At 45.9% G+C, this 20144-nt stretch overlaps 1 protein-coding gene across 12 annotated transcripts in view; it reads left to right on the top strand.

Moving 5' to 3' along the window:
- Positions 1-20144, top strand: part of Dys (Dystrophin) — a 609234-nt gene that overhangs the window by 181160 nt on the left and 407930 nt on the right. For all 12 annotated transcript variants that reach the window (XM_087346495.1, XM_087346492.1, XM_087346499.1 and 9 more), the window contains one exon: positions 17461-17559. In XM_087346495.1, coding sequence (XP_087202621.1) covers positions 17461-17559 — 99 coding nt within the window. The remainder of the gene's footprint in view (positions 1-17460; positions 17560-20144) is intronic.

The following is a 20144-nucleotide window of genomic DNA, read 5'->3' on the forward strand; positions in this document are numbered from 1 at the left end:
ACATTTCTCACTCAGAATGCCCTCAGAAATAAAATCGTGAAGTAGTGGCATGAAGTCACTGGACATTCTATGTACCGGTGATACTACGTCTTATCACTACACGAAAAATAATAAGTGAAGCCAAAACATTTCCGCAAATGTGTCCATTCATTTTCCATTACTCCTTTCGGACTTTAATTTATCTTCCACTCATAACCAGGAGTTCTCTCGTTATCCAGAAAATAATGGAGCCCTACCTTTTGAAATTAAATGAAACTGTTGTAACTTTTTACTATACATCTTTAAGAGACGGTAATTAATCATTTTTAAAACAGACAAAACCAGTATGTACTTAGTGGTTGATTCTTAATTACATTCAATAAATATGAGGATGCCGTCACAGTAGCCGCGTGGTCTGAGGCGTGGTCCTTGTGCCGTCTGGTCACTGGTTCGAATCCCACTCAAGGCATGGATGTTTGTCCGCGTCTTTCTGCGTTGTGTTGTCCTGTGTACAGGTACACGGGCTGATCACCCGTCCAAGGAGTCCTACAAAAAATGTCTATAGATCAAAGACACTGAAGAACGGGTCGTATGAAATAAAATGAAAATAAATAAATAAATATAACGATCATAGAATCAAGCCAAAAGTTTCAATGAACGCAGTGTCTCAACCACTTTATTAGTTAGACATGGCAACATTGCGCAAGGACGCAGTGTCAGTTTAAAATAATGCATATTTGGGCCGGAATAATTGGCGATCTCCTCATAAAACCTTACGACCTATCGACTCTACTCTCAGGGGTTCCCCTATTTATATTTTTTAACGACAAGATTACAATTGCTGGTCTGTTTATCATTGGCATTGCGCAAACTGCTTTACTTATGAATAAGCTCCAGGTCATTTTAGCGTCTACGTACAACAGTCGTTGCTTTCTCAGTACCCAAATCGATGGATAGAGCGAAAGCCACGCCAGAATTAGAAACGGGGATGGGGGGTGGGAGTGGTACGGGAATTTCGCATTAACGCCAGAAAATCACGTGGACTTCTTACGATTGACAAGATTAACAAATTAGCTCAAATTCATGCAACGGAACACGGAATATTGAGCTCACCGCTGGGGAGAATCCCGTTATGGCCTACAAAAGCAGGCGTTTAAAGAATGAATTAGAAGCGCTGAAGAAATTTATATGTGACGAAATTATTTCATCAAAATATTACGAACTGATGCATAATCAGAATGTTCCGAACGCATGTATGACTATGGATTGCCGTATTTGTTAACACTTCCACGTATTCAATGTATAAGAAGGCGTAACATGTAGGATTTGAGGTTTACGTACACGGCGGTGAGTCCTAAGACAGATGTGGCGTCATGTAGGTTTATAGAAGTTTACTAACGTTTCCGAGGTCCTTGATGCCTCCTCATCGCACTGATGTTGGAGGCAGCATGGAACTCTGAGACGTTGGTAAGCTTCTTTCAGACTGCACCGCTCTTCAACCCAGAATATCTCCATTGTCAGGGCTATCGCCTTGATGATGGACGCAAGAAGGACCTTTGAAACGTTGGTACATTTCTACCAGACTACACGGTGCTACGACCCAGAAGACAGCCATCTAAGGGGCGACGAGTTTCTCCGAAACATTGATAACCGCCTGTATACAAGGCAAGTGTCCCACATTATAATCAGCGTATTCCACGCTTTGAAAACCTCAGGTCTCATTCCGAGATTAGTATTTTTGCAGATGTAGTGTCGTTCCAAACACTTAAATTAGTTAGCATTGAGCATAATATTTTATGGTGAACTCGAAAGAATATGTAAGGAAGCAGTATTGGTACTTTTCAAATAGTTGTCTGGAAAACCTGTTGAAATTCACTGTTAATTTCATTGAAGAGAAAAGCTGTTCATTCGAGATAGTTACCCCTCAAACATACGCCAGCAGTATTATCTTTGACAAAAGTAGCTCTGTGCCAACACACGATCGGGATTAATGTAGTTGTTAACGGAATGGATATCGCACGTCACTCCGTTTAAGGCACGAGTAGGGAAATTGCTGCAGGCTTGCATTGTGTCCCTTCGTTCTATGGCTCTTTAACTAATCCACCGTTTCATTGAAAGTTCTGATCTGGACCGGACGCAGAGATTCGTTCTGCACAACTTCCAGGGTATTTCAGGGTCCTAGGGAGGAAACATGTAGCCTAAATACGTACCTTTCTAAAATTTCTAAATCCTTATAATCTGGCACTTTGGGATTGAAGAGGAGAATAGCTACTTTTCCGTGGTAACGCGTGCTGTAGTGTTGCCGAGAACAGCAAATAACAATTCAAACATAAAATCACCTGTTTCATTTCCAACAGCCAAACCCAAGTTGGGCCTTGTCCTGAATCCTCATCACAGCCATTTTACCCATGAGAACGTTCAGGGCGGTTACTTCACTGTGATATTAAATTCCAAATTAAACGCATGAACTTGGCAATTTTAAGTCCCGAAAACAAATACGTGACGTTGCTAATTGCAGGATAGTCGTTAGGTATATGTTTAGACTTTCAAATGGTTTCGGGTTCGATTCCTATCGCTGCATGTAATAACATTAAAGCCAGTAGAAACATCTGCTCCCGCTGTAACCATTCGCCTAGAAATGGGAATAGTCACAAATCCTTGCACGTCATGTACGTTAAATATATCTTACGCAACGGACGTTGTGCTGTGTAATTGGCGTGGTGTAATATTCATGGGGTGCGCAGGGAGTGAAACACAGTCACTAAGGGCGGTATCGCACTAGGATGCCATGGCAGCGACACCAACAGCGATGCCATGGCGTCCAGCTGCCAGAAATAGACGCCAGACAAGCTGCCAGCTTTCGACGCCAGTCGAGCGAACAGATGGATCGACATTAGGAGATCACGAAATGAAGGGCTATTAGCAAGGAGAAATGTCCACTTTTATCACTTTTGAGGAAATGAGATTTACCTTTATCAAAACTACATACCTGGAGTGAATTTCAATTCTGTAACAAAGAAATAAGTAAAAAAAATTCTCCATACACACACTTTGCACGTCCATACCATTATTGAATTTGAAATATTTCAGTTCTTGCAAATCACATGTAATATTACATGAACAAACTTTATTTAATAAAACATTATAAAAGTAGGTTTCTTCTTAATTCACATTATTTGTGATATATATAGATAGACACATAGATTGCTAAACAAAAAAAAACAACTTAAAAATCAAGTTGCCATATTGGAAAGCGGCCGCACAAATAAAGCCATAGAAACACTTTTTACCTATTTCTTTCTTTTCTACTGTAAATAAATCTCCTCCAAATATTTCCACAAGTTCTTCCCAGTTTCTTTTTTTCAAGTCCCGGTTTGCGTATTCAATACAAGATGAATCCCATAATGATGGTCGAGACTGAATTTCAATTACCAATCTTTCCGTGTCGAAATTGTCCATGTTTGAAAGAACACAAGCGATGCCAGTAACATTATCACTTGGCATCGTGGTTGGCAGCGATGCCAAGTTGGAAGCGCTGCCAGACGGATGCCAGGTGCGATATATGACTACTAAATTAATACTATATTGAGTTTGGCCGAGATGCTGGCAGCTGCGCCATGGCCTCCCGTTGGCATCCTAGTGCGATACCGCACTTATAACTGGATGTAGAGGACAGTTTTATTACAAAAAACTATAGTTCGCGACTGTAATCTGGAGACTTGCGGGGTGTGGAAGTGGGGTGAAGGAGGACGAAGGAAAGAGCGTCAGCCTTTAACGCTTTGGACTTTCTGCATTCCTTGCAAGTCTCAAGATTACAGTCGCGTACTATACGTAAGTCCTGTTGTTATTGGGTCACGGTTTGTTTTGTCGTCCCGTCAACAGGGTTCAGTAAATATTTATATCTGATACGTGTTTTTTTGGAAACTCTGCCTAATCAATTGTCTTTGTTGTTCGTTTTGATCCATCCCAACCACACAGTGACTTCTGTTTCTCAGTACAGCTGATTTTAGAAGCGATTGTTTGTGTGAGAGATCTGTCATCGGACTGGGTTTTGGGTTGTTTTACGACTCCGTATCGACTGTTCATGCCATACATGTAGTTTCGAGTGAAATATGGTGGGAAATGAAGAATAACAAATCGGCGTTTTGGTGAAATACGGTGCACGCGTGAGAGAGCGCGTTTTTTTGACGAAAATAATCTATACGGAAGGGTCATTCGGCATAAACAGCGTTACGAAGATGTGTAATATCCATATCAACAATGTGTAAATATGGAAACCAACCAACCAAAGAAGCTAACTGAGGGCAGAGGCCTGCGCAAGCGCAAGCATCGTCCCTACCTAGGTGAAACCATTCCTGCGCACAAGACGTATTGCTGGAAATGGTAAACGGTCGTAATATAAGAACGGAAATTTTGCTAACGCTAACGGGGTTTCGTCGTGGCGGGAGCCTCGACCATTCAAACTGGGATCTGTTGCTGCTGATGGGAGGTTATCCCGTCAGGCAAGTTGTCGAAGGAATTTGGTTGGTTGGGTCTCTGGGGTATGAACCCAGAGAGGGAGGGGCCGTTTCGGCTGAAGGCCTCTGCGGCATGGGGGGAAGATCACTTCAGCTGATGGCCTCCATGATCGGGGGGAAGGGTGGCGGGCCGTGCCCCTATTAAGTTATACCCTGGCATTCGCCTTACAACTGAGGAAAGCACGGAAAACCTCAGTCAGGGTAGCCGAGTAGTCTAACCACTCGTTGTGCTGACTTGGTCGTCTTTTGGGGACGGCTTCGGCTGGCCTGTTGAACATCAGTCGCCCTCGGTTGCCCTTATGCGACCTCTGGCAGCCCTCATTCGGCACGAGTGCCTTCCGAGTTGCCGAACTAAGGGGTTCCCCACACCAGCTAACCTCGAGTCAAACCTCTCAGTTAGTGCTCTGATGTGGTCGGCAAAGAAAGGTACCCCCAGATCCTCATGTATTTGCCTGTTACTAACGTACCAGGGCGCGTTAGTAACAATGCGAAGACACTTGGATTGCAGAACTTGTAGCTTCCGGACGTGGCTGCGGGCAGCTGACCTCCAGATCGGGCATGCGTAATCCATTATGGGACGGCTGAGCTGCTTATAGAGTAGTACACCGTTCCTGATTGACAGGCCACTTCTATTGATAAGCGGGCCTAGCACACCTAATCGTTGCGCCGCCTTCTTTCCCACTTGGTTGACGTGCGCCGACCAAGTAAGCCCGGCGTCAAGGGTGACCCCCAGATACTGTGCTGTTTTGACCCATTGGATCGGCTGTCCGAGGAACTACACTGCTCGAGGCTGTTGGATGTGTCTTCTCGCGGAAATGAAGAGAACCGCGGTGCTCTTCGAGACGTTGATAGCAATCCTCCAGGCCCTGAGCCAGAGCTCAAGTCTACTGAGGTAGGTCTCCAGATACCTGACGAGAAGCGTTGGGCTACGGGACGTGACTACTAGAGCCGTGTCGTCCGCGTATTGTGCTAACTCGACGTGGCGGGACGGTGTGGGTATGTCGTTGACATACAGACTGAAGAGCACAGGGGAGAGAATTCCGCCCTGCACAACTCCAGCCCGCATGGCACGACGTGTGGACGTGGCCGACTGGAAGGATGTCTGGAATGTCCGGTCAGCGAGGTAGGAAGAGATGGTTTTTATCAAGTACGACGGGAAGTTGAGGACGGTCAGTTTGTATAGGAGGCCTTGGACCCAGACTGTGTCGAAGGCTTTGGCCACGTCCAGGAAAACCGCGCCGGTTAGCCGCTTCTCATCAAGGTTTCTGTTGACCCTTTCGACGAGGCGAGCCAGCTGTAACGATGTGCTGTGTCTGGGTCTAAACCCAAACTGCTCGTCGCGCAGCAGCCCGCGTTCACTGACCTCGTGTAGGACCCTCGTTAGTAGAATTTTCTCGCAGAGTTTGCCGACCGTGTCGAGAAGACTGATGGGTCTATAGGAAGAAGGTAGCGTGGGGTCCTTCCCCGGCTTCAGTATGGACACCACGCGAGCGTGTTTCCATGCCGAGGGGAAGTGTTGCCTGCGAAGGACCGCGTTGAACACTTTCGTGAGAAAGGTTACCGCGCGTCGTGGGAGATGTTTCAGGACCCTGTTCGGTATACCGTTGGGGCCCGGAGCCTTGCCAAGCTTGAGTCCCTTGATGGCCTGGGCGACCTCCGATGGACTGGTTAATTTTGGTTCATTTGCAGGGGCATATTCGTATGCTCGCATCGCCTCGTTAACCATGTCAATTGTAGCCAGGTCCGACGGGTTGTCTACCGGCTGGAACTGGACCTCAAGGCTGTCGGCTAGGGCTTCTGCCTTCTCGGGGTTCGAGAGAGCCAGTCCTCCCGGCACTAAGAAGGGGGGCGACGGAGTGGGGACTCGCATCACACGCTTGGTCATTTTCCAAAGCAACTGGTCCTCGCAGTTCAAGGATTCGAGCGTGTCGCACCACTGTTCGTTCCGCCACTCGTTGAGACGATAGGTCACCGACCTCTGGAGTCGATTGACCTGGGTCTTAAGAGCGGGGTCTCTTGTGACCTGCCATCGCCTCCTCAGCCGGTTCTTCAGGCGTATTTCATCTCGAATACTAGCGGGCAGAAGCGGTCGCCTGTCAATGCGGGTTCGAAGCTTGGGAGCGGACGCTGCTGTGGCTTCCAGGATAGCACTGGTCAGCTCCTCGACGCACTTGTCGATTTCCTCCTCGTCGTTTACCACGGGATTCCCCGGGAGTCTGCTTTCGAGGCAAGCCTGGAATGCAGCCCAGTCCATTCTCGCGAAGTCCGGGCGATCAGGCAGGTTTTGAAAGGACGATCGGCACGTGGTGTCGACGAGGACGGGAAGGTGATCTGAGCTGAGTGCGGGGCAGACAGTCAGGTGCACCGGTAGGACGAAGTCCTTGATGAGGACAATATCAAGGACGTCAGGTGTGGCGTTGTGTGTGTAGGGAGCCGTGGTTGGAGAATCCGGCCCGTATATGAAGCAGGAATTTCTGTTGGCGTAATCACGCAGGAGCGAGCCCCTAGCAGAGATAAGGCTAGAATTCCAGTCCGTGTGTTTCGCGTTGAGGTCACCAGCCAAAAGGACCGGGAAACCCCCGCTCAAGCACTCGGTCAGGTCCGACTCTATCCATGGCCGGGTGGGTGCGAGGTATGCCGCCACTAGCTTGACTTTCCTGGTTGCCAGTACCAGGTGAATGGCGGTTGCTTCTAGTTGTTGTAGACCCGATACCGGCACAGGGTAATGTTCAATGCCCCTGCGGACAAGGATCGCTGTGCCACCCCCTAGCGTCGGGCGGTCCGTACGGTGGCAAACGTAGTTCGCGAACCTCAAGGCCCGACCCGACGTGAGGTGCGTCTCGTTCAGGAGGCAAACATCGACTCCGTAGTCACCGAGGAACTGCTCCAGCTCCAGCTTCCTGTCGCGGACACCGTCGGCGTTCCAGTAAGCCAGCCGCAAGGCCTTGCTACCGTGTCCTCTAGGCCGTGCAGTCATTGTCGGCCATGAAGAGGAGAACGATTTGGAGGAGGGCTCGCGGACGAGACCCCCCGGGGGGGAGTGAATGGATCGCGGCGAGGAGACGGCGTGTCAACTCAATGCAGACCCGTGGCGAGAGGGTTTCCAGGACATCTGAGATGTCCTGGAGCGGTGATTGACCCTTGGGTGGGGTGAGGTCAGTCTTCGTGGGAGCAGGTGCAGTGGGATTTGCCACCGGCGCCACAGGACGAGCGGGCTTGGCACGGCCGCCCTTGGGGATAGTCTGCCGCTCAGTCTGTGCAATGGCTCCAGTTGGCGTTGGGGCGGGGTTCTTCATAGCCGCAGCCTTGACGACGCGGCCACCACAGACCACGTGGTTCCACCCAGGGCCCAAGTTCTCCTGCTCGAGGGAAGGCTTAGCTAGCGCCGATTTGGGCGCTGGCAGGCGCGTGGAGACGTCGTCCTTTCGGCCGCGATCCCCTTTCGCACGCTGTGCAGCGGCCGCCTTGGCTTCCTTCCACTTACTGCAACCTCTATAGTTCGCAGTGTGGTTGCCTCCGCAGCTGCAGCACTTAAGTTGTTGCTTGGGGGTGGCACACGACCCGGATGGGTGAGCGTCCCCGCAGGCCACGCACCTGGGTGCATAACCGCAGTTCCGCTGCGTGTGCCCGAAGCGTTGGCACCGTTTACACTGCATGGGCCCCTTCGGTGCAACATATGTTTCTACCTTGACCCGCAGACCGCAGATCTCAGTAAGGGAACGCACTTTCGCCACGTCGGGGCCCCGTGCTACCGACACTATAAAGTGTGGCGTAAGGGTACGGTCACTGTCCTGGTCCATGGCCCGGCGCCTCGATCGCAGTTGCATGACCTTCTGCACAGCAATGTGCATGGCGGCCAGCTCCTCGCGTACCTCGGCCTCGGGCATGCGCACGCCCAGGTTTTTAATCACTAGGCGCACGCACCGATCCTCAGGGAGGGAGAATGTGTGAAAACTCACACCCTCGCCCTCATCGAGGGACCGCAGGACCCTGACGGTGGCCCGGAACCCGTCGGCGGTCTCAGGCACAAGAGCCAGGAGGTCTCCCTTCATCTGCGCCACGATCCCGCAGGCCAACTCCGCGCGAATCCTATGCAGGAAGCTGCGTACGTCCTTCACCCCAGAGACGTACACCGGGGTTTTGTTACGGCGCTCCCCCGGAGCCGTTTTGTCCACTTGAGCGTTGGAAGAAGAAGCGGCGTCAGATGACACGCCAGTGAGCGGCCCGGACAGGTCCCCGGACACCTCCATCGAGGAAGAGGGTCCCGGCTGAGAGCCTGGTCCCTTGGCTGAGGGCTGCACTGTCCTGCTCATGGAAGCGGTGGATGATGATGCTGGTACCGACGGGCCATCGGGCCGATGAACTTTTGCCGGTGCCGGCAGAGAAGGGGACTGGGCTCCGGACAGTGGCCCGGGCGCCGGGCGCCTGGATGCGGGTTCCAACTCTTTGGCTTTCCTCTTGCCAGTGTTGGCTCGAGTAGGCCCTCCGACCACTGCCGTAGCTGCTGTATTTAATGCTGCTGCCACTGCTGCCCGCTGTCTTTGCTTTTCCGCCGCGATGGCGTCCAGGATCTGCTTCTGGACCTGCTGGAACACTTCAGGGAGGTGGGCCTTCAGAAAGGCCAGCTCACCTCCTTCCATGTCTCTCAAACTTTGTTCAATTGTAAGAGACCACAACGTCCAAGTCACAGAATTCTTAATAATTCTTATATAAGATAAGCACTTTCGATTTTCTAAAACGTTTTACTAGCCGACTCATAAATATGGACCCACTCCTACCTCGGTTCAAAGCCGCTTGTCCATCGGACCACTGGAAACCAACCAACCAAAGAGCTAACTGAGGGCGGAGGCCTGCGCAAGCGCAAGCATCGTCCCTACCTAGGTGAAACCATTCCTGCGCACAAGGCGCATTGCTGGAAATGGTAAACGGTCTTAATTTAAAAAAAACGGAAATTTTGCTAACGCTAACGGGGTTTCGTCGTGGCGGGAGCCTCGACCATTACAACTGGGATCCGTTGCTGCTGATGGGAGGTCATCCCGTCAGGACCGCTGGACCGACAGTGGTCAGCTTTTATATGAACTCCTGCGTGCATTGTTATGTTACCCAAAAAACTAATTGTTACGTAATCTGTTTATTCGGCATTGTTGTGTTTCATTACTGCCGTCAACAATCCGCTTTCGTTATTGCGGAAAGAGCTGAGCTGTGAATCGCTTGTAGAAGAAGTGCGTCGTGGAGTAGATAATTTTGTGCTGGTAAAAAGGTTTTAGAATATCACAAGTACTTATCTTATATAAGAATTATTAAGAAATCTGTTGCTGCGTTTGTGTGTTGCGTCATACTATGTAGAGATAACAAGATGGATGACATTGAAGCTAAAAGAATCCGTAATACAGAATATATGACACAGTACAGAAAATGTAAAAAAATAAAAGTATTAAATAATGAACCTGAACTTTTGTTCCCAAATATACAGAGATGTTTTCAATTATGCCACAGAAGGTCGTAAAACAATGCCCATAATATTGACAGGAGATTTTAACATTGATTTAAAGAAGGAGGAAAATCAAAGCTTTGTCACATTTATGGAGGAAACGTTTGGCTTAATGCTGATGTCAAATCCTGAATGTAGTACTACTAGATCAAAACCTTGTATAGATATGGTGTTTGCACGAAATGTTGATACTCTAAAATGTACAAATTTTTTAACGTATTTCACCTACCACAGACCAATCTTAAGCGTAACTAATTCAGGTTAAATAAGCAATGTCTTAATCAAACTTTACTCAATTGTAAAGCATGTATAAAGGAAATATATAGAATAAAGCTAATATATAAACTTCCTTTCATTGTATTTATTGATTAAATATAATTTAAATACAAAGACGTATTTACGTCAGATTCTCCGGAACTGTGGTTCCACTGTCAACTTTTTACGCTTTGTCCTACCCACTTTTTCTTCTGGAGACGTACAATCAAACGAGTCTGGGATTCGTAGGCCTAACTTAAATTATTTGTAACAAGAAACAATGGTCCAGATGTTTAACCAAGATTGTCATAATTCTGTAATTCCCCTACGTCGTATCGATCTACTAAAATACATCTCTACATGATCCTCAAATCGATTCAGTCTACTTAAGTGCATGTCTGTTGTAACTTAACTACTTACATATTTAAGATTCTGTTCTGTGAAACCACTGCTTTTCTCTTAAAGTTAATCCTTCAGATTGAAAATGGCTGTCTTCTGGGTTGTAGCGCCGCGTTGTGTGGTATACGTTTACTGACGTTTCAGAGGTACTTGTCATCATCATCATCACCATCATCGCCTTAATGATGGAGGGAACAAGTACCTCTGAAACGTCAGTGTTTACACAACACGGCGCTACAACCCTGACGACAACCATCGTCATACTCGCCGCCATGAGAACCTGAAATCATCCTGTTTTTTACATTACTTATCGACGTTTTGTACTATGATCCAATTCTGAAGGATTAGTTGATATTGAATATAAATGTGAAGTAAGGCGGAGTTAGTTGTGACACAAATAATTATATTGTTTGTGGCTGTTAGTGTAGATGTTCATCGGAGTTTCGGCTGATGATACGTGTGGATGAACGGTTGTACGGAAATGACATCCCTACTGTGAGTTCACATTGTGCTTTGAGGGAAATAATATTATTTTGTCAAATTGAGGTTCTTGGAGAGTCATAGCTAACTAATTTCTGTTGTGCGTGTGTGTGCGTGTAAGGGGGGGGGGGGTGGATTTGTATGCTTTCATGGCAGCTGCAGATGAACCTTTTCATGGGTATACTCTGCAAATAAGTCGGGCACAGAAAAGTTGTGTTTAATGCCTTGTAATTTGTGTCTCTAGGCACTGAGAATGTTAATGATATTTGTTTGTTCTCGCTTGTCAGGTCGTATTTTGCTCAGTTGTGATTCAAAGCCCGTGTAGCACGAAGGCCCCAGGCCTTGTCTTTATGCCTGTGTTTTTGCGAGAGGTAATATAGGGCTTCGTCGCTACGTTAAAATGTTCAGAGGTTAATTAGGATCACACTTTTATGTAGTCGTGTCAAAGGAGATGCCTTTATTACTGAACCGACGATTGAGAGCAGAACTGAAGTACGGAGAAGCAACTTGTGACTTCTTTAAGAGTCGTAGCTGGTTGTTAGGAGTACCCAAGGGCGTTCTAGTAATGTTTTGGTATTTTATGTTGACCACAGAATTGGAAGCATGAATTGTACAAATGATTAACAATTACAAGATTCTTTACGCTTCTCGAATGCAACACTCAATTTCACTATAGAACGGGATGAACGACCCTGTTGAAGGTCACATGTTTGAGTCTCGGCTGCGTGACTGAGTATCCTGGATTCAGAAATGTTCTAGGATGTTTCTCCTCTCGTATCAACGCTTGTTTTTTTTACCCAGCCAGTGTTCATATTCGTGCTGTTTTTCCATGATCACGGAAGATTAATCTTCTACGTTCATGTTCAGGAAACTTCATAAGTAATAAAGAGCGAACTTTTATTCTGCACTACAGCTCAGGAAGTTCGTCACCGACTGCTCACCGCGGATAACCGAGTTTACGACAGGGAAGTTCTCGTGGGATTTGTGGTGGACAGAATGGCATTAAGATAGTTCTTTCCCTCCCGGTTTGTTGATCCCCCCGCCACCCGTGCTCCGTACTCATTTATGTATCATCTTGTGGCTACCAGTGGGCTGTTACATAGAGATCTATAACTGTAGTAAGAATAGTGGACACTTCAACACCTTAATAACGTATTAAAGATTAGTTTTAATAATATCCTGCCATCTACGTCTTGGTCTCCCAAGTGGTGTGTTCTTAAGGTACTTCGATTACAATTTTTACTCGTCTCTCTTATGCGCCGTACATGACAGGTATTCCTTGATTTAAACACGTCAGTAATTAGTAGCATTTTCAATCACTCACATTATTTACGTGACTTGAAATGGCCACTCTGATTGTTGACGCACAGTCGAGCCCTTCCTGTAATTGAAGTAACAGCCCTCTTCACAGAGTCATGATAATTTTTGATGTTTGCACAGGAGTCCATTATTCGATTCAGTAGCTCAGCCCTACTGTTTGACTTGATGGCACACATAAGGGATTTCACGTGACCCCAGAGAAAGTAGTCCAAAGGTGAAAGATCTAGTGATCTCGCTGGCCAAGCAACTGGACCACCTCGGCCAATCCAACGGTCTGGAAACTGTTGATTCAGAAATGCAGTCACTTGTCTACTAAAATGAGGAGATGCGTCATCTTGCTGCAGCCATATCTCTTGCCTGGCTAGCGGAGGAACATTTTCCAACATCAATGGCTTCTGTAGGAACCGCAAGTAGCGCTGAGATACCAAGAGGTCTCCAAGCACTGACTGCCCAGTGTTTTGCCTAAGTGCGCCATGTGTGGAGCTTAGTGAACTAATTTCTCAAACACAGCCAATGCATAGAGAGTGCGGAACAATTACCGTACAAACCGTTGCGCGTTTATTTGAACTTTTCGATTCAACATTATCCCAAGAGCACGTAGTTAAGCTATGGACATCTTGTCGTGGGACAATCTGTATATAGCTAATACTGGTTTCCAGTTTCAGACATTGTTTATAGAATTTCGTTTGTTTGAACTTGTAGTTACCAACTGATGTAATAGACGCACAGACCACTTTGTGTGGTGTACAGATATGTTGCCTGCGGTAATGACGTGTACCTTTATTAAGTCATCGAATTACAACTTGCGAGTGTACTGCTGATTTACCATATCAGAGCAAATTCCTTTGATCCAAACTCTGTCCATGTGCTATAGGACGACCTGTCTCCTGAATAGACGTAACGCAGTTTAGTTTCAGTTTGTTATAATACAGCGCTGTCACCATCTGATTTTTTAATGTGATTACGACTGTGAAATGAACAGTAGGGGCAACTTGATGAAGATAACATCGGCGAACTTGAAGGCTCTTCATGCTCTCTGACTGTAAGTTTGCACAGAAACCAGACTTCATTTGTACTTCTTTGTTAAATATAACAAATATGTCGTTTCATTTAAGGTTTTATCCAGATCTTCTTCCACCCTCACACAAATCTGCACGAATTTTTCGTTCTTTTTTATCCTTATTTAGGGTTACTACAACTAAAATCAGATTTTTCTCCGAAGTTCTAGAATATAGACACGCGTGTTGGCGTATGAATAACAAATTATAATATTCACATGGTTAACAGATTTTTCTGATGGAATTGAATGGTTCAGTGTCGGGCATGTACATTAGAATTGTCTGTAACGGGATTTGGGTTGGATGGAAAACTCTGTATGAAAATTAATCTAGTTCTGAAAGTATGCAGTTAAACCCAGGGCAAAATTATCTCTAATAAATGTGAACAATGTAACGTGGGAAACAAAACGAGGTAAAGTATCTCGCTTGATTATGAATTGTTTAGTGTTTGTATAAATTTTTGTCGAACTGTGTTCTAGCGCTACGCGCAGCTTAAACTGGAAGTCACTTGATTTGTGTGTCTATTTGTGCCCTGATTTTTGTTGGTATTATACAAAACTACATGAAGTAGGTAATCTGCAACATTCTGTAATCCGATAGTTTGCACCCGTGGTAAATGGAAATGGTCTGATACGGTGGAATCGATTGTGATTCAGCAGTTAACAGTATGATTTGAGGTTTTCGCGGCTGTGAGTCTGAAGATGGCTGTCTTCTGGTTTGTTGCGCCGTGTAGTCTGGTAGAAGTTTGCCAACGTTTCATAGGTCCTTGCTGCCTTCCTATCAGGGCAATACTAAGAACCCAGAAGATAGCCATTTTTAGTAATTAACTGGTTTTCCTAAATAATACCAGGACCAATGTCGGATCTTGAGTGACAATGTTTGGAGCATACTTTACTATGGTACGGTGAGTTAAAGGCATTCAGCAATGAAAGAAAAATAAGTAACCTTTTGTAATTGTTTGGCGATTATACGATGGACTTGCCAACACACTGAAATGTAGATATTCCTTCACTTCTCTTATGTAGTCTTTCAAATGTCTACAAACTCGTTTTATATGAACTTCAGTGTGAAGTTTATGTACATTTTTTCACCTTGGATTTAATTATGGTGAAGTGGTATTTTTGCCCTGGTATCGTGTTATACTGACTACGATATTTTATAAAATGACAAGTGTTTTATAAAATTGAGACACTTCACTGCAGAACCAGTGTTATGATGAACAAGAAGTTTTTAATTTGGTGTTGAGTCTCGTAGAGTAACCGTCTCGAAATTGTATACATTACCAGCGTTTCGTAAGAAATTACTGTCGCCTTCTTGAAGTATCTTTCATGTCAAGTGATCCTAATGCTGCTTTTGTAACTAAATTATAAATTCGTACTAAGTTGAAGCCTCAGCGTTATGAATACGTTGGTTTCGGGTAAATCATGCAGCGGATAGTGAATTAACACTTTGGCTAGAGACAGAAAATTTGTATGTAGGTTGGAAACCAACACTACGATGGGAAGATGCACCACCGTCGTGGCAATTTTATGCACGATTAACTACTCTGTCTGCATTTTCGAATTATGTAGAGTTTGAGACTTGAAGAACGCTGAGGAGTTGGGCACGCAAGCTATGTAAGCTTCTTGGGATGATGGTGAACTCTAGGCTAGTCTGGATACTGGAGAGTCGAGGTCTCCTGTGGAGATACCGCTGCAGCTTCCGACGCACAAATTCCCTGGTGGATCGCGTCGTAACCCTGGAGTAACAAACAAGACAAACCTTAACTAAGCAGCATGTAGTGGGATTTTCGTTTGACATTGCGATGGCCTGTGGCACAGCTTCTCAATACGTGATTCTCAGAACCCTTGGTCACTGGCAATTAAAGGGCCAACTGCCGAACTTCGTACAGACGTTCATGTCAAGTAGATAGATGATTTCAAGTCGGTCCTGGCACTGTGGTATCCCATCAACGCACGCAGGAGAACGGCATCCCTCGAGGGCCTGTTCTTACCATCACCCCATTTTCTACCGCCATAAATGGAATCACGAGTAGGGTACATCACCCTGTCATGTGTTCCCGAAATGTTGACGACTTCGTCATTTGCTACAGATTCCATTCTTCCCCAGCCACTGAACAACCCAGCTAAGCATCAACCGGTTGTCAATAAAGAAAACAGTTTACATTTTTGGTCGCGAATACCACGTGTATCCATTTATGCCGAGTCATGGGTGTATTCCGACATCTCAACAGCTCTTTGCCTTCTGCACAGACTGTTGGGATATTTAGGACTGGTTTTAGAGAGCCGACTTCCATGGGGACTACACATAAGGCAACTCACAAAACATTCCACTTTTAACCTGGAGCATCCTGGGAGCTAGGCAGAATGTCAGTGCTTGGGCGTTATCAGTGTTTTATTCGTTCCGGGCGCCACTGTGAATCATTTATTTACGCCTCTGCATCGAGGAGCCTAACCACTATTCTGCAATGTATCTCTGTACAGGGGCCTTTAGTACGAGCAGAATGTAGTCTGTATGCAGAGTGAATGGAACGTGCGTTTGTCACTCGCCGACACATCTTGCTGTGTTTATCCGACAAACAGCGCTGTCAACAGTCGCCCCTTCTACAGAGCAGCACACCTACCCTCTCCAATGGTTTGCACTCAATTCCAAAGGGCAAGCCGCCATACAGGAATTAAATAGAAGGCGCTGTTTGTTGCGCTCCGTTATTACCTCACTCGCCAATCGTTCCTTTCAGTATCCCACTGTACCACTTTGTGACACAGACGCCATTGCGACTTCTGCGACCGACGTTTTTAGTTAGGCGAGTACAGCTACGGATGTCTTCTGGGTTGTAGCGCCCTGATGATGGCAGCAATAAATACCTCTGAAACATCGGTAAGCAACAAGTGCCTCTGTAACCGCGGTAAACGTCTACCAGACAGCACGCGCTACAACACAGAGGACAGCCATCTTGGTCCAAACACATTCCGTAGGATTTGTACAAAAAGTTCACCCACTATCCGGATCACACGGCCGTTTTTGCAGATGGGTTTACGATGAGTGGACGGACGAGTTGTGTGTTTATTTTAAATGGAAATGTTTGACAATTTGGTCTGAACTTTTGTGCAGTTTATACCTAACATTTCCTTTCACTTTGTGATGTACTTTTTTTCTAAACTGAATTTCGTGGTAAGCCAGGCTTTGTAGCACTATTAGCGCAACGAGTAGTCCGCTGGGATGGTTAAGACCATCCTGACTGGTTTTCCTCAGGCTTTCTAGGCAAAATAGGTCACGACCGCGTTCTTTCAAATTCTTACCTACTGCCATTCATAATATTTCCACCTAATTTAAACTTTATAACATACGAGTTGAAACAGTACCAAAGAATCTTTCTTACATACTCATGGAGCCAAGTTCTTCCTGAGAAGCGAACGGTCGCTCAGTCACTCAAGAAATTCCCAACATTTTATGGAAACCGAAGGTTCATTACCGCCATTCAAAGAATCTAAGAGTGAAACTTTCAGTCTATGCTAGAGTGTATCCGTTCAGTAGCTGGCTTCATCCGATAACTAAACTCACTTGTTTTGTAAATTCGAAAGTTCGTAGCCTTTACGACAAAAGTTTGCCGTTGGCCCGTATCGTGAGATAGTTTAGTCGAGTTCCGGTTTTTTGTTGTTTGTGTCCTACAAGAGGTTTTGTCCTATTCTGAGAAAGCGCGGAACAAGTCAGAGGAGTTCTTATGTTGAAGTACCACTCCTTATCGTCTGTACACTGCTTCTTATTCATTATATTGTTAGTTGCTATTCAGATGTTTGTCATCATAGATTTTATCGAATTTAAATATTTGCGCCTAAACCTCAAGGCCATTGTCTTAATGAACGTCTTCTTTTGTGACCAAGTTGAGTTAAGCACGGTATAGGCCGAAGCTTGTTTCGCTTTTAAAAATTGTACCTTACAAAGCTTGTTGTATACTTTTCAGATTCGTGATTGGTTAACTTTAGAAGAGGAAATGCTCCGTCAGCAAGCGGTTGTTGTTGGGGATGTGGACGACATTCTGCAGGTCCTCGACAAGCAGAAGGTAAGCTTTTATTCAGATTTATCTCATTACGTGGGTGATGGAAGCCCACCAAAAATCGTGGCGTGTAGAATCCGGAACGATATTCCTTTCTTTGGTAAGATTACGCAGGTGTACCAGTCGATCGTGTTATTACAAATGGCTATTCTGTGTCTCTACCTGGGTTGCCGAATTTTTAATGTTGAAGCAAACAAAGATTTAGAATATATATGTTGTTGTTTCTTGGCTCTACAACCCGGTTATGGGTTTTCGCCGTCTCCTTTTCGGACGTTTCTTGGTCATCAAGTGTGCATTTATGAGTAGTGAGTGACCAGCCCACTGAATCTGCAAAATTTCTATTCAATCCTGATGTGACTGCCAGAGCCATCTAGCAGTCAATCAGGAGACTTCGGTGAGAAATGACCGCTGAAATTTGCTTAAGAAACATCTCTTATCATGTAAGACTTGAGGTTCTCAGCGGTGAGTATGAAGATTTCCGTCTTCTGGGTTGTTGCGCTGTGTAGTCTGGTCGATGTTAACCAACGTTTCAGAGGTCATACTGCCTCCGTCATCAGGGCGATGAGTATGAAGATTTCTGTCTTCTGGGTTGTTGCGCTGTGTAGTCTGGTCGATGTCAACCAACGTTTCAGGGGTTATACTGCCTCCGTCATCAGGGCGATGAGTATGAAGATTTCTGTCTTCTGGGTTGTTGCGCTGTGTAGTCTGGTCGATGTTTACCAACGTTTCAGAGGTCATACTGCCTCCGTCATCAGGGCGATGAGTATGAAGATTTCTGTCTTCTGGGTTGTTGCGCTGTGTAGTCTGGTCGATGTCAACCAACGTTTCAGGGGTCATACTGCCTCCGTCATCAGGGCGATGAGTATGAAGATTTCTGTCTTCTGGGTTGTTGCGCTGTGTAGTCTGGTCGATGTCAACCAACGTTTCAGGGGTTATACTGCCTCCGTCATCAGGGCGATGAGTATGAAGATTTCTGTCTTCTGGGTTGTTGCGCTGTGTAGTCTGGTCGATGTCAACCAACGTTTCAGGGGTTATACTGCCTCCGTCATCAGGGCGATGAGTATGAAGATTTCTGTCTTCTGGGTTGTTGCGCTGTGTAGTCTGGTCGATGTTTACCAACGTTTCAGAGGTCATACTGCCTCCGTCATCAGGGCGATGAGTATGAAGATTTCTGTCTTCTGGGTTGTTGCGCTGTGTAGTCTGGTCGATGTCAACCAACGTTTCAGGGGTTATACTGCCTCCGTCATCAGGGCGATGAGTATGAAGATTTCTGTCTTCTGGGTTGTTGCGCTGTGTAGTCTGGTCGATGTCAACCAACGTTTCAGAGGTCATACTGCCTCCGTCATCAGGGCGATGAGTATGAAGATTTCTGTCTTCTGGGTTGTTGCGCTGTGTAGTCTGGTCGATGTCAACCAACGTTTCAGGGGTTATACTGCCTCCGTCATCAGGGCGATGAGTATGAAGATTTCTGTCTTCTGGGTTGTTGCGCTGTGTAGTCTGGTCGATGTTTACCAACGTTTCAGAGGTCATACTGCCTCCGTCATCAGGGCGATGAGTATGAAGATTTCTGTCTTCTGGGTTGTTGCGCTGTGTAGTCTGGTCGATGTCAACCAACGTTTCAGGGGTTATACTGCCTCCGTCATCAGGGCGACGAGTATGAAGATTTCTGTCTTCTGGGTTGTTGCGCTGTGTAGTCTGGTCGATGTCAACCAAGGTTTCAGAGGTCATACTTCCTCCGTCATCAGGGCGATGAATTCAGTATGACCTCTGAAACGTTGGTTAACATCGACCAGACTACACAGCGCAACAACCCAGAAGACGGAAATCTTCATCTCTTATCATGTTCGTAAGGTTCTTTTACATGCCGTAAATCTACGACATGGGACCGACGACCTTACTAACCCCCCGAAGAAAGTGTGCTATGGGTTTTTATCACCCTTAAAAATCCATCTACCTCGGCCAGGATTTGATTCGCGAACCTTGGGTCCAGTGGCGAGCACGTTAACCGCTAGTCCACCTAGGGCGACTTAGAAGATATATAGGCCTAATAAAAATAATGGGGCATTAAAATAGACACATGAGTAAGGCTGTCCAGTTGTCAAATTTTATAATGTGCCCTCAGAAATAAGCTTGATAAGAAAAATCGAATGTTGGGTCTTTAGATCTGTAGACAAACAGAATTTGATTTTTATATGTGGTAAATGACTTGTCTTTGAGGGACAGACAGGGAAGCGAGAATATTCGGAATTTATTTGAGGTTAACAAAATAACCGATGCCACCAAAGAATACCAGGAGAAATTGAGAAGTCGTGTTCATCGGATGCCAGACGACAGATTGCTCAGAAGGGCGAAAGTCAACTTCTTACTCAGAAGAGTCTTCAACTATAGTCCTCGAGGAAAGCATGATTTATGAAGACAACGGATGAGATGGTTTGAAAAGTTTGTATAACCTTGGGGCGGGTCATAAGGGCCCACACTTTTAGGAAGAATTTATAAAAGTGATAATATAAGTCTTTGGTTTTTTGAAGGTGGCACTGTATTCTGCTGGGAGATCTCGGAAGAATCATGAAAATACATTATAGTTATCACCC

This window comes from Zootermopsis nevadensis, unplaced genomic scaffold (assembly GCF_977971745.1).
Source record: "Zootermopsis nevadensis isolate Lab colony 2312 unplaced genomic scaffold, Znev_1.0 Znev_ptg000010l, whole genome shotgun sequence".
Lineage (NCBI taxonomy): Eukaryota > Metazoa > Arthropoda > Insecta > Blattodea > Termopsidae > Zootermopsis > Zootermopsis nevadensis.